At 45.9% G+C, this 12,565-nt stretch overlaps 1 protein-coding gene across 1 annotated transcript in view; it reads right to left on the minus strand.

Moving 5' to 3' along the window:
- Positions 1-12,565, minus strand: part of agrn (agrin) — a 233,982-nt gene that overhangs the window by 33,367 nt on the left and 188,050 nt on the right. Inside the window, exons 17-20 of the mRNA XM_070839320.1 lie at positions 12,437-12,542; positions 7,648-8,082; positions 5,187-5,312; positions 1,341-1,468 (exon numbers count right to left, since the gene is read on the minus strand). Coding sequence (XP_070695421.1) covers positions 1,341-1,468; positions 5,187-5,312; positions 7,648-8,082; positions 12,437-12,542 — 795 coding nt within the window. The remainder of the gene's footprint in view (positions 1-1,340; positions 1,469-5,186; positions 5,313-7,647; positions 8,083-12,436; positions 12,543-12,565) is intronic.

Below are 12,565 nucleotides of genomic sequence, written 5' to 3' on the forward strand. Positions count from 1 at the left end.
GTGAGGAAAATCTTAGCCTGGGAATCATCAGGATTCTTATTTTGATGTTCATGTTTGTGAGAAATAAATGAGCCACAGTGATGGACCAAAATCCTGTGAAGTGTCTTATTTTATTCTGATCTACCGACCTGGGCAGGTAGATCCACTATATTCCTTCCTAGGGCCACCTGATGTAACAGCTTGCCAACATTGCCCTTTTATTAAAAATCAAATATAGGCCAGACTAGGTTGTCCCCCTCTAATATAATGCATGTTCCTCCTGGCAGCAGCCAGCGAGGATGTTTTTATCATTGTTATTTTTCTATCAGATGTCTGACCAGAGAAACCACTTCAGCCCGACGTGGCAGAATATTACTCAGCAGCTTCAGGGGTGTCTGTAAAACCTGCAATGAAGCCTCCTTGAGCCTGCCTGAGGGAGCTCAAAAAATTTGATTAGTCTGGCCCTAGGTGAAGAGTATTAGTGTCTCATGATGCTTTGAATGTTGCTTCGGAAGATTTTCAACTCCTGACATGAAAATTCTTGGGAAAATGCTAAATTCAAAGTGAGACTTTGTAACTTTTGCTAAACAGTGGCCACTGTGTCACTGGAGCCAGTTGCAGTTTTTTTGACCACTTGATGGTCACAGAACAAGCTGAAAATGTAGTTATATAGCTGATAACTTTACTTGTATTATACGTACGACATATTCTAACAATATGACATTGCAAACATCAGGCAAACTACCGCTTACTTACTTACAAGAAACAGAGAGACACTATTCATTACTGCTTTGTGGACACGCTGTCAATCAGAGAGACAAAAACCAAAACAAGGAGCTGAAAGAGACCCCGTTAAGCCGGGGTTCTCTGTGTGACTTCATCCGAAGCTACACCTGTCACTTTACATCGTCACACAATGCGTACTTAATATATAAAATACTGATTGTGCAGCTTTTAAAGACATCGGAATTGCGAGGCCTTGACTGAAAATAGAACCACAAACAGGAAGCATTGAACATATGATCCTTATAGGTGGTTGACGTGTAGTGTCGTGTAAGTCTGAGCTGAGCTGCTCAGCTCTGAGCTGAATTATATCAGTTACACAGAAATATCTCCAATGTTTACAATAGCTGCTATTCACTGCCACACGCTACCGACCATAAAGAAAAGTGTGTTCATTACCTTCGAGGTCAACTTTTCATTTGTAACAAGGAGACTGTGTTATTTTTTCTTCAGGCAGTTTCAGTCTCACTTTAATTGGGAAATGTCAACAAGTTAATGTCGGTAAAATACTGTCTTATATACTGATTTAGGCTTAATGCTACTTGATCTGTATTCCAAATACTACTCCCAACACTTACAGCGCTCTCTATGCTGCGGGCCGTCTCTCCAAACAGCTCTGACTTGGGGTCCTCCATCTCAGGGGTGTAGAAAATCTCCTGGCCCTCCACCTGGTCCAAGTTCAGGAAACCACTGAACCTCATGGTGGCTGGAAGCAAAGGAGGTGAGGAAAGAAGATGTGATAGTGGAACACCTCATCTCAAACCCTCTTCTATCACTTAGTTCCCACTGCCTTCACTCAGTGCTCGTTTTGGGGTAGTGCCAGTTTCGGGTTAGTGATGGATTGTGTGTTTGTGTGTGTTTGACAAGGGGGGGGGGTTAGTGAGTTTGTTGCTGATTGCGTGGGGGTTTAAAAAGGGCTGGAGTTTGGCCATTAAGGGAGGACGCAGTGGTAGTGGAAGGTGTGGTGGTGGAAGAGGTGGACTGTGAGACATGAGAGAAGGAAAGGAGGAACAAAGACGGAGGAAAGGGAAGGTGGAAAAATGGGCCAGTTTTACCAGACTGAGACTCGTCCCAAAAGCTGGCCGAGGCATGGAGGGCTGGGTAAAAAGACAACAAGTTAGACAGACAGACAAATACATGAAGGAAAAACAACAGACATCCTAAAGAGCCCACGGGCACCCTTAAAAGTGCCTTCTTCGGCAAAGAGAAAGCCTCCCTCTGCGACCTTGGGGGTTATGTTGTCCAACATTTATCAACTCTCTATACGGTTTCTTCGCACTGCCGCCAGAGAGGAGGGGGTCTGAAATAAAAGTGGAACTGAAAGTGGAGGGGATTTGTGTGTGTGTGTGTGAGGTGAGGAACGGAGGAGCATGTGAAGCGCTGATGCCGGGCTTCCATGCCGCTCGTAATCAGCCGAACAAATTGCCCAAATCAATCATGTCTGCCCCTGCCTGAGCAACGCCAGGGAGAACGGGAAGAGCACTTGTATGATTATCGTGAAAGATAGCTGTAATTGTCTCTTTAATGCCGGCAGACCGGTGACTGACACAGCCTGGTTAAAATTACATGAAAAGGACAGCAGAGACGGCGCCGACACGTATCCACCCAACTCGTATTCCCTCCACCTCCCCTCGACTTTACAGTACTTTCACGGGCAGCACACATCGATTCAGTTGTGAAGGCGGCCATAAAATAGAGGCAAAGGGGCGAGGTCTGGCCGATAAGACGGAAGGGGAAAGAAAGAAAGAGGGGGGGACAGCGAGAGAGATCTGACTTTTAATCTGCAAAGAAGACAAACATCAGAGAGGGTGATTTTCCAGCCCGCTGCCGTGACGGACGTAGAGGGGGAAAGAAAGGGAGTGATAAAAGAGGGACAGAGCTATTTGACTATCAGATTGTAGTGAACTGTAAACTGTAATGGATTTGTCAGACTTCCGCTGGCATATGGAAGAGTTTACAGTAGCTGGAGCTTAGCGTGCAATTAACTTCCACATGGGCATTAGCGGGTCATTATCTTTGATGTCATACGACTGGTATTGCCTTGTTTAAACGTAACACATGGAGGAGCTACAGTTATGCTTTTAACAAAACATTAGGCTAAGGAACCAATGTTGAACTCGAGCCTTTTTGGCCACAGAGATCTCAGATGAGAATATCTCAAAACCTGGGAAAAGAACCTTAAAACTATCTCTATGGTTGAATATTGCTACAGGTAAGTGATACAGCTGACTTTTTAATACATTCTTAACCCAGGTCCGCTCTCAAGCTTTACAACAGAACACAAAAAAGGGTTTCACAGATCTCACTGAGGGTGCAGATGTGTGTTTTCAATAAATTGCATAGATTTGAGTTGCGAAAAAAAACGTGTCGTTTTTGTTCTAAGATAGCTGGGCGAGCGTCAATAAACTGGACAGTAATGTGAGCTGCCGGCCGATGGATATTCAAGCATGAGGGATGTTTCATTTCACTTCTAATGACTGGAGGATCGGCTAAGCCGTCCTCAGGAGAAAAAAGATCCGGAATATCGATCAGCCTATCGCGCTGCCTGCTTTTATTGGTAACACTTGAGCTGAATGAAATATTGATTGCTGGTGTGCCATCATTGTTGGCTGAGATAAATATTTACAGGCCTTAGCAGATTTGCTGCAACTGTTGTCTTACAGCTAAAACCTGTTACATGTGCTTATACAACACATGCTTCTATCATCTTGTGGATTTGGGGCCAACAAATTCCAACCAGCAAAAGACGTGGCGCTCCACGTTTCATCTCTGTTCGGCCATAAATTCTGTTAAAGAAATAAACGGCATAAATTCTGCAAAATGCCAGAGGTGGCCTCATATCTTCAGATCATGTTGTGGATCGCAAGGCAGTGAACTCTGCTGTTTTATTGGAAAGCTTTGGGACCTTCAACACAGCAGAAATGCAACTCCGCGCACTAATTTGTGGCCTCAGCTCTTTCAAGTCATGACCTGGGGCTCCCATGGGAGCTGGAGAGAATCCCTCCTTTCACAATCAGTCAGACTAACAGTGCTGGGACAAAGAGAGAGCAGATTTCAACTGAGGGATGGAGGGAGAGAGAGACAGAGGAGCAAAAGGGAGAAAGAAGCCCTTTATCTATATGAACTGAGTCTGGCAGAATGCACTGATTGGTATAACGGCCTCTGGTAGTCTCTCAACTCTCAACTCTCTCTCTGCTCAACCCCAGAGAGAAATGAACTGATGCAAGACTGGATTGAGATTGACTGAGTTGAGGGAGAGAAAGGAGTGAGATATAGCTGGAGAGGGAGATACCCAACAGTGGCACTGACTGATAAATAGAAGTGTGTGCATGTGCGTGTGTAGGGGGGGGGGTGAATAAAAGGAGACGTGAGAGATTAAAAGAATCAGAAAGAAGGTGAAGGAAGAAATAAAATATGATGTCGACAATATGATGTACAGTATCAAACCACACTGAACAATAACTAGACTAAAATAATATCTGAGTGAGACGGTTCCGTTTTGTGAAATTTGTGAAAATGGTTACTGAGATCAGACTTAACGTTTCACTGTTTATTTTCTTAATATGATTTTTTTTTTTTTATATTTCCTGCCACCTGCCAATATTATAATTTACATATGAGGGTCATGATTCATGAAAGCACCGCTGCAGAAAAAAATACCACCTGTTCATCTGGCTGTTTAAGGCAGATGGCACAATATCATTATTCCCAAAGCAAACATTAAATATGAACAAACATTGTGTTGATGCTCAATGCATCGGGAAATCTATTTCATAAACTGAGGACTAGCAGGAGTAAGAGGCAAGAATTCTGTGCCGCTGTGCGTTCAAGACGGTGGCATGTTGATAAAAATAGACAACTGATTATTAGCATGTGATGCAAACTCACACGTTTCACTTCAGTTCTGGGATTCGGTTCCAGCCTTTATGCTAAGCTAAGCTAATCATCTCCGGCTCCAGCTTAACGTACAGGCTCACAGAGTGGTATTGATCTTCTTATCCATCTCTGAGAGGGAAAAGATTGAACCATTTCTTTAACGTGAGCTGCCGATTCTGTTGTTTAAATTAGTTAAAATAACAAAGGGTCTAAATTGTAAATCTAGCGAATTGCAAGTGCTGTGGCAGATACTCTTCTGTATCTTAGAATATGAATGGTAAACCCCAGAAAAATGTTGGACTTTTTCAAAACGCCGAATTAAAAACCTCAATAGAGATTGAACTTATGAGACTCAATGTAGAGATTGCATTGAGCCACATAAGCTAGTGGAACAGCAGTCAGTGATATCAGGATTCCAGCTCTCTTATCATATCTTATCACATAATACTAACTGACAGGAGACAACTACACAGAGAAGGGAGAGCAAGGTAATACTCAGGTAATTATATGGTAGAGAAAGTGGTTTCTGAAGGGGCACTTTGACTTACGGGGGCAGTTGGCTCCCTCTGGAGTGCTGGACGGTGTCTTGCCGTCGGGGCAGCAGCCGAACTCTGTGTTGTCACACGATGACCGTTCCTCAACTGTGGGCACAGTGGTGCTTGCCACCGTGGGACCTGGGGGGTGAAACGCAGGGGCTCATAATAATTCATGAAACTGCTGAAAATTCATACATTCAAGTCATCTTATCTCACAGTCCCAGAGTAGAGCTAGAGACTTTAAGGCTCTGAGGACGGGCAGTGTTTCTAAGACCGAAATGTGACACAAAAAGTGTTTCGGGTTTTTTCGCAACTTGCTCTCGCTTCTGCAGATGGTTGTGTGTTTTCCGACTGCTGACCTGTGATTGAATGCTAATAGAGGCATCTGTCAGGAGTGATTACATGGCATTTTCATAGGAATAGATTTTACACCTGGAAGTCATTTTGGCAGAGTACGCATAATGGGCACTGTTTCCAGTCATATCACACACAGAGCACTTTAAATGATGAGGGGACGTGATAACTGCTCGCTGCTGATTGGTTGATGGTTAACTTCAAGGCTTCCCAGGAGAAAAAAAAAAACCATAGTTGTGTTTATGTTACAGTCACTGTATATCTGGCTATCTTGGGCCATAAAAGACATAAAAGTGGCTGGGCTTTCTCTGTCTGAAGGATGAGAGTGCGCAACATTGTTGGACCCCCGTCCTCTCTGATGATGGTGTTGGTGCAGGGGACGTCTTGGTCGAAGCGGCACACTTTACGGCCGCACAGAGATTAGAAATAATCGTGGAGGCAAACAGCTAGCGGCTAAACAAGTCGTAAAGACGTCAGAAGCGAGGGACGTCCTGCTCAAGGACTCGCGGTCAAAAGAGGCGAGAGGAGGGAGGAGGGGGAGAAGAGACTGGGGGGTTTATAGGGCATCTGTTGGCGTGTGGTCTGCAGATTTACAGATGCTGGGCTGAGGCGGAGAGCGCTGGTAGGGGGAAGAGGGCAGTGCACAACAGCAAGGGGACGCTGCATGACTCCGTTGGGAGCGATGAGAGCTGTCAAATAAAAACACACACACACACACACACACACACACACTGACAACACACAGCCACAGATTTCAACATCGCGTGAATACAAAAACACGTACAGATGCACACCTCTGACCTGCTCACATTTATATACTTAGACAGTGATATGTGCACTTCGAATTGTACAAACTCAAGTGCAAGGAGAAGCTGGAGATAAGGTGCACACAAACATACGCACACACACACACACACACACACACCCAAAATAAACACAAGACTTCAACATACACATAAAACACACAAGCACACCTCCTAAACAATGCAATGATGAGGAAGCACAGCGTAGTACAGATTTAATATCCATGTTGAAATCTGCACTGTTCAATCTCCCATTCTACTGACACTTTTACATTCACCCATTGATGTGCGTGCTGGTACTTCAGCAAGCACACACAATGTGGAAAACATCCCGGCATGCTTGGGTACACGTTAATTCACACACATATACATACACACACACACACACACACACACATAAACACACACAGCCACAGGACACTAGGTCTCCTCGGCAGACAGGCTACATGCTCCTCGCGTCACCGAGCACTCTGGTCAGCGTCTGACAAGAGAATAAATCTACAACTCGGGGAGAGGGAGCGATAGAGGAGGAGGAGGAGGAGGAGGAAGAGCTGAGGAAGAGCACATTGGGGCCACACTGTTCCATCAATCCTATCCTGTTACTGCAAGCTGTCAGGCAAGTTGGATGGATGGATGAAAAACAGAAAAACAACAACAACAAAAAAAAGTTCTGATTGAAAAGTCTCAGCCATTCCTCGTTGTCCGAGCAGAGGCCCAGCCTGCCATTACAGTCAGGGGGGCATGTCGAGAAAGATTTGAGACTAGTCATGTGACAAGGTAAGCAGACTCTACACACACTCACACCTCAACCTCCCAGTCACATCAGCCTGTCAAGTCAGGCTCCAGAGATCCCCAGACGCGGACCAACAGTTTCATCCGGCCTGCCGAGAGTGTATTTTACAGAGCGTGGGTTTGTTTTGCTAGCTGTTGAGAGCGAGTGTGCCGGTGGAATGGGAGAAGAGAGCATGGGTGACGCAGCAACAGTGAACCGTGCAAATACGTTCCTTTCTGTCTGAAATTGAGATATACATCTTATGCAAGTGGAAATGACACTAACGGCATCTGTTTACAGAGATTTCTCTTCCCTGCCTGCCTGCCTTTGACATTTGTCCCCTAACAACAATTTGCATACAAATACATAAGCCTGTGCTGATGTTAATGTAACTTTCAATTAACAGATGATGGTATGAATGTGTCATGATGTCAGCTAAGTAGAGACTATGAGTTTGTCCCACTCCTTCTTGGAAAAAAAAAAAGCCCCTCCCACATAACCCTCAAAGCATTATGGGTAATGAAGTGAAAGAGCAGGGATTTACCGACAGGCTCCTCTGCCCCACTGGCCTCTGTTGGGATGCCGCTCCCCGCTTCCTCTTCTAGCTCCTCCTCTTCTTCTGTCTGGTCGTCCCCGCTTGGCTCCCCGCTGCCCGAGCCCTCAAAGGCAACTGCAGCGGCGGAGGGGGCAGGGCTGCTCTTAGAGGAGGTGGTGGTGGCAGTGGCGGCGGTGGACTGCGGCTGGGTGTAGATGGGGTGGTGGTGGTTTGCTCGTGCACTGTTGTGGGTGATGGTGGAATAGGGGGTGGTGGCCGGGGGCTGCTCAGTTGTCTCTGTCTCAGCCGTCCTTGGTATCGGGAAGGCCCACACCATGTTAGGGTGGAAGGGGGCGGGGGTGGTGATGGTGGCAGCAGCGGCTGAGCTTGGGGTGGTGGCAGGGGGGTTGGGGGTGGGTCTGTCTGCCGGCTCAGAGATGGTCTCTGGTGGAGGGAAGGGGAGGAAGCAAGGAATGGATGAATGACATGAAAATGCTTGATTTTGATTTACCTAGCTCAGTAACAACCTTAAAAAAAAAAAAAATCACACTTTACAAAAACACGATTAGCCAATGAAACAAAACAGCACAGCCGCTTCATGATTATGATAACCTATTGCTGATTATAACTTTTTACCTCTGCATTCACTGAATGATTATGCCCTTTTTTAATCTTCCAAACCTTCTCCCTCATTCTCAGCAATGTAATTAATGAAATAACATTAAAAAAAGAACACACGCACAAACACAAACACACAAACACACATATGCAGACTCCCATTTGTAAAAGCAACCTCTGATTAAAAACCCTGCAATTGATGAGATGTCAGGAATCTTTAATTGACAAACCTTAAGTAATGAAAGTGCATCCATATGCAGAGTGAATATGGAATAAGCCAACCGATGACATACTGGATTCAAAGTTATACGCACTGAGTAGTGTTTCAGATGCAGATGAGTTACATCAGGGTTAAACTACTCCAGTTGCTGTTAATGCATAGTGTGTGGTGTGTTTGTTCTTGCGTGTGTACACATATGGCATTGCATTTGCGTGCACAATATGCATGTCCGTGTGCTGTGTGCATGCCGTGCCAATGCCTATGAATTATATATCCATATTCAAATGCTGCCCTCCAGTAGCAAAGCTTTAATCACCAACAGCCAGTGCCTCTGGTGATGAATGATTGATAGAAATGGGGCAAAAAAAGCCGGCTTTAACTCCAGCTTCAAAGACGGCAGACTGCTGCTTGCAGAGAGCATGAGCATCCGTCAACGCCACCACAAACACACTGCTGTCAACAGACACACACAAACACGCGCACACACAAGGCAAGAAATCACTCCAAATGAGGGAGAGTGAAGAGGCTCTCTGCGGAGAGACCATCATTACCAATGCAAAAAGCCCTGGTGCAAAAGGACAAACTGTCTGCGATAAAAGAACGATAAATAGGACAAAAACTCCTCAGGGGGAAGAGTGAGCTGGCGGGGAGATGCTACGTAAGTGAGCACTTCAGATTTAGCCAAGGCAAGCAGGTGTGACAATACTGTCGCTCTCCCTTTACTTCTTTACGCCCCACGAGTATAGTTGTGTGGGTGAAATGAACAGAGGATTAAGAAAAAACCCAGATACCTTAAGTTTGCGCCTCATTAAGATTCGCCTAACATTATGTATAGGACTTAATTACACTGGTATAATCGCCTATTTGATCGGCAATTATTCACCGAGGTGTGAAATATGATACCTACTGTGACGGCAGAAAGCCTGGGAGACACACAGTGTCAGCTTAAAGCTCAGCAGATATTTGTATGGAGAGGGATTTGGAGTGGAGTGCATAGAGCAGTGATGCTATCACCAAGAATGGTGGCATGCATTGCTTTTCCTCTTGGCTACACCTGTCAGTCAGGTGCCAAGCTTAGCGTCAGGTGGCTTGCTCCCTGGGAAGTGCCTAATGTGTGTTTGGGTGTGTGTGTGTGTGTGTGTGTGTGTGCGTATCTTGAGCAGCAAGCTCCGTGACATGGGATAAGGAAAGAGAAGAACAGAGGAAAGAGGGACTGGCAGCACAGTCTGTTAGGCTGACGCTTCTCTTAATCAGGTTTAACAGTCCATTTGCCTTTTTTTTTGCTTTTTTCCCTCTCAATGGAGCAACGGACAGTTATGTCACAGGATAGAGAGGGAAAAAAAAAAATCATTGTCATCTTGGCTTGTCTCAGCCGTGTAGTTATTGTTGAAAGGTGGTTATTAAGATTGTTTGTGGTGTCAGCTGTGCTCAGTGAGGAGGAGGAGGAGGAGGAGGAGGAGGAGGAGGAGGAATCTGGATAAAAGAGACGGGAAAGGAAAGACAAGGGAACTACAGAGCCAAGAAGAAGAAAATGATAGGGACAAATGCCTAAAGAAAATGGTTTAAATCAGAAAGAAAAAAAACTGGTTAACAAATCTAGCGGTGGGAGAATGTGGCAAGACAAACAGCGGGAACAGAATGAGGGATTGAATAATGAGAGAAAATCGCAGGACATGGAGCAAAGACGGTGAAGGCAACAGAACCCTAACACACAGGCGGAGGGCTGCCAATGCCATATGCTGCCATTCGTTGCCAATTTGCCGCAAACCCACAGGTGATAACACCATATGGGAGAGGCAGGTCATTGCCAACTTGGTGGCCATTTTCCCTCGGCACCAGGATTTGCTCATCGGTCCAAATGCCCTCCCTCTACTGCATTGGTACAGTAGCTCTTGCATTTTTCATTGGGTTTCTCAAATATCGCTTCATCTTTTGCTGAGGCACAGCAAAGAAGCTAGAAAAAAAGCTTCTCTAACTACTCTGTGGCCGCGCTGTGTTTGAGCTTGGAGTCTTCAGAGATAGCTGGGTAACATCACAGCTGGCTGCAGTTCTGTTCAAGTTTTCTGTCACAAGAAGAGACATTTTGAGCTTCTTTTGCGATTTTTTTCTGAGCCTGCCCGTTAATGGCACACTGAGCAGCAGTAGTCGCATTCTGTGGTATCATAAAAAGTTGCAACAGATCAATTATGATAAGACAGATCAATATTCATTCATTTATATAAGCCTTTGGCATTGCTTTTTTGTCAACCCACATAGCAGCTCGGTGAGCATTTGCATGCCACAGCGCTGAGGCCTGGCGTCTGGAAGCACTGCACGTAAACAGTGAGAGGGAGGGCAGGCAGGGCTGCGGCTTGGTGAGGGGTGGAGGCAGAGCAAATGCTAATTCGCACCCAGCCACACGTGAAATGAGCTCGAGATCTAACCCCCGAGCCGACAGCGGCGGCAGAGCAGCTACCCGCGGTGCGACTGCATCCGGGAGACGAAATTAAAAGATCCTCCGTGGCTGTCGGTGGGCCCGCGCTTGCTTGTCTCCTCCTCCCCTGGGGGTTCCATAGAGAAAGAGTCCGCTGCGAGGCGTCTTCTTGCATGTGTGCAGCAATGCTAGGTGAGGGATTACACACAACCCACATTTCTATTGCCAGGCAACAGAGGAATGTGAAACCACATTCTGGCTCCTTTCGCTGGTAACCCACGGCACTGAATTTGTAATTACCAGATGTTTGGGGAATTATCAAAGCCTTGTCGATCTTTTGCTGAGCATATTTGGATTCTTTATCTGTGTACCTGCTACTGCAATTCAACAGACCATGTCAACAGCCTTGCCTCCTATGGAAATGACCTAGTTTGAGTCTGACAAAGAGTGCTCAAGGGGGATGTACGAAGAGGACTTTGCTTTATTGTTGACACAGTAATAGGTCAAATGATCTGTGCTCACTGAGCGATGAGGTGAATGAACATTTTTCCAACTTAAAATGCTTGACACCTGGCAGTGGCTCACGGCCAGAACCACACAGCTGGCACTCCTCTTCCCTACTGTGCTTGCCGGCGGCGCCTGAAGAACCCCGTTGTGTCACAAGCTGGCAGTCGGTGCGACAACTTCACTGTACATGAAAGCCACGGCCTTGGCGCCTGTCCCGGCACCTATTACACCGATCCAAACAATGTCCATCAGCATCTGGACCAAAGGCCAAGAGCTGTACCTTTTACTCAGTACACATGTATTTACATCCGCCATCGGACTGAAACAGCGTCATGTTCCTGGCAGCGTAAAGCTGCGAAGGGACTGACGCATTTCCCAACAGGAGGGTTTGAAGATAAAGCCAAATCCCAACAGAGGAGCGAGAGAGCAAAAAAGAAGTGTCACTGCTATCTTGTGGGAATGCAAGGCTCAGACTCCGAGTCAAACTACAGAGCCCCTGGTTTTAAAATGCTACAATATCATTCTTTCTAATTCTAACTTTTCTCCGGTGTCACACATGATTTTGCTCTCAGGCAGGGCTTACTCCGCTGTAATCTCTGTACTCAGCAGAATGAACTAAATATTTGCTATTAGACAATCAGAATCATGGAGCCCGAGAAAGCGCAGTATAACAAACAAAGAAAAACAGAATTCTCAGAGGAGAACTTGAATTGAGATTACTCCTTAAATGCAACTTTGATGAATAAGAAATGTGTGTTTGGAACTAAATATTTAGATTTGCTTGATCACAAATAAGTGGGATTGCTAGCACTGCTGTCATATGAAGGTACTTCCTTGTTGATAGAAAATTTCAGCCAGGTTTGCATAGATGTTGCAGGGACTTTACTTTCTGAGACAGAGACAGAGATGGATTGGAGGAGAAACAACAGGAGGGGGATAATTTCAGGCCCACGGCACTGCTCATTATCTTTTGATCGGGGCCTGACAACAGTTGGCCGTCCATGCGACGCTTGATGCATGGAGGCTTCGACAGGGCTCACCTGTGCACTGTCCAAAGTGCCGCACTGTGATGTCCTTGTCCTGCCTACAGGCTATGGTCCTCAGCTGGCACTGGTCGGCATAGGTCACCCCATCTGAGCCACACACCTGCTCCACAGTGACAGAGATGG

The sequence above is a fragment of the Pempheris klunzingeri genome, chromosome 11, assembly GCF_042242105.1.
Source record: "Pempheris klunzingeri isolate RE-2024b chromosome 11, fPemKlu1.hap1, whole genome shotgun sequence".
Lineage (NCBI taxonomy): Eukaryota > Metazoa > Chordata > Actinopteri > Acropomatiformes > Pempheridae > Pempheris > Pempheris klunzingeri.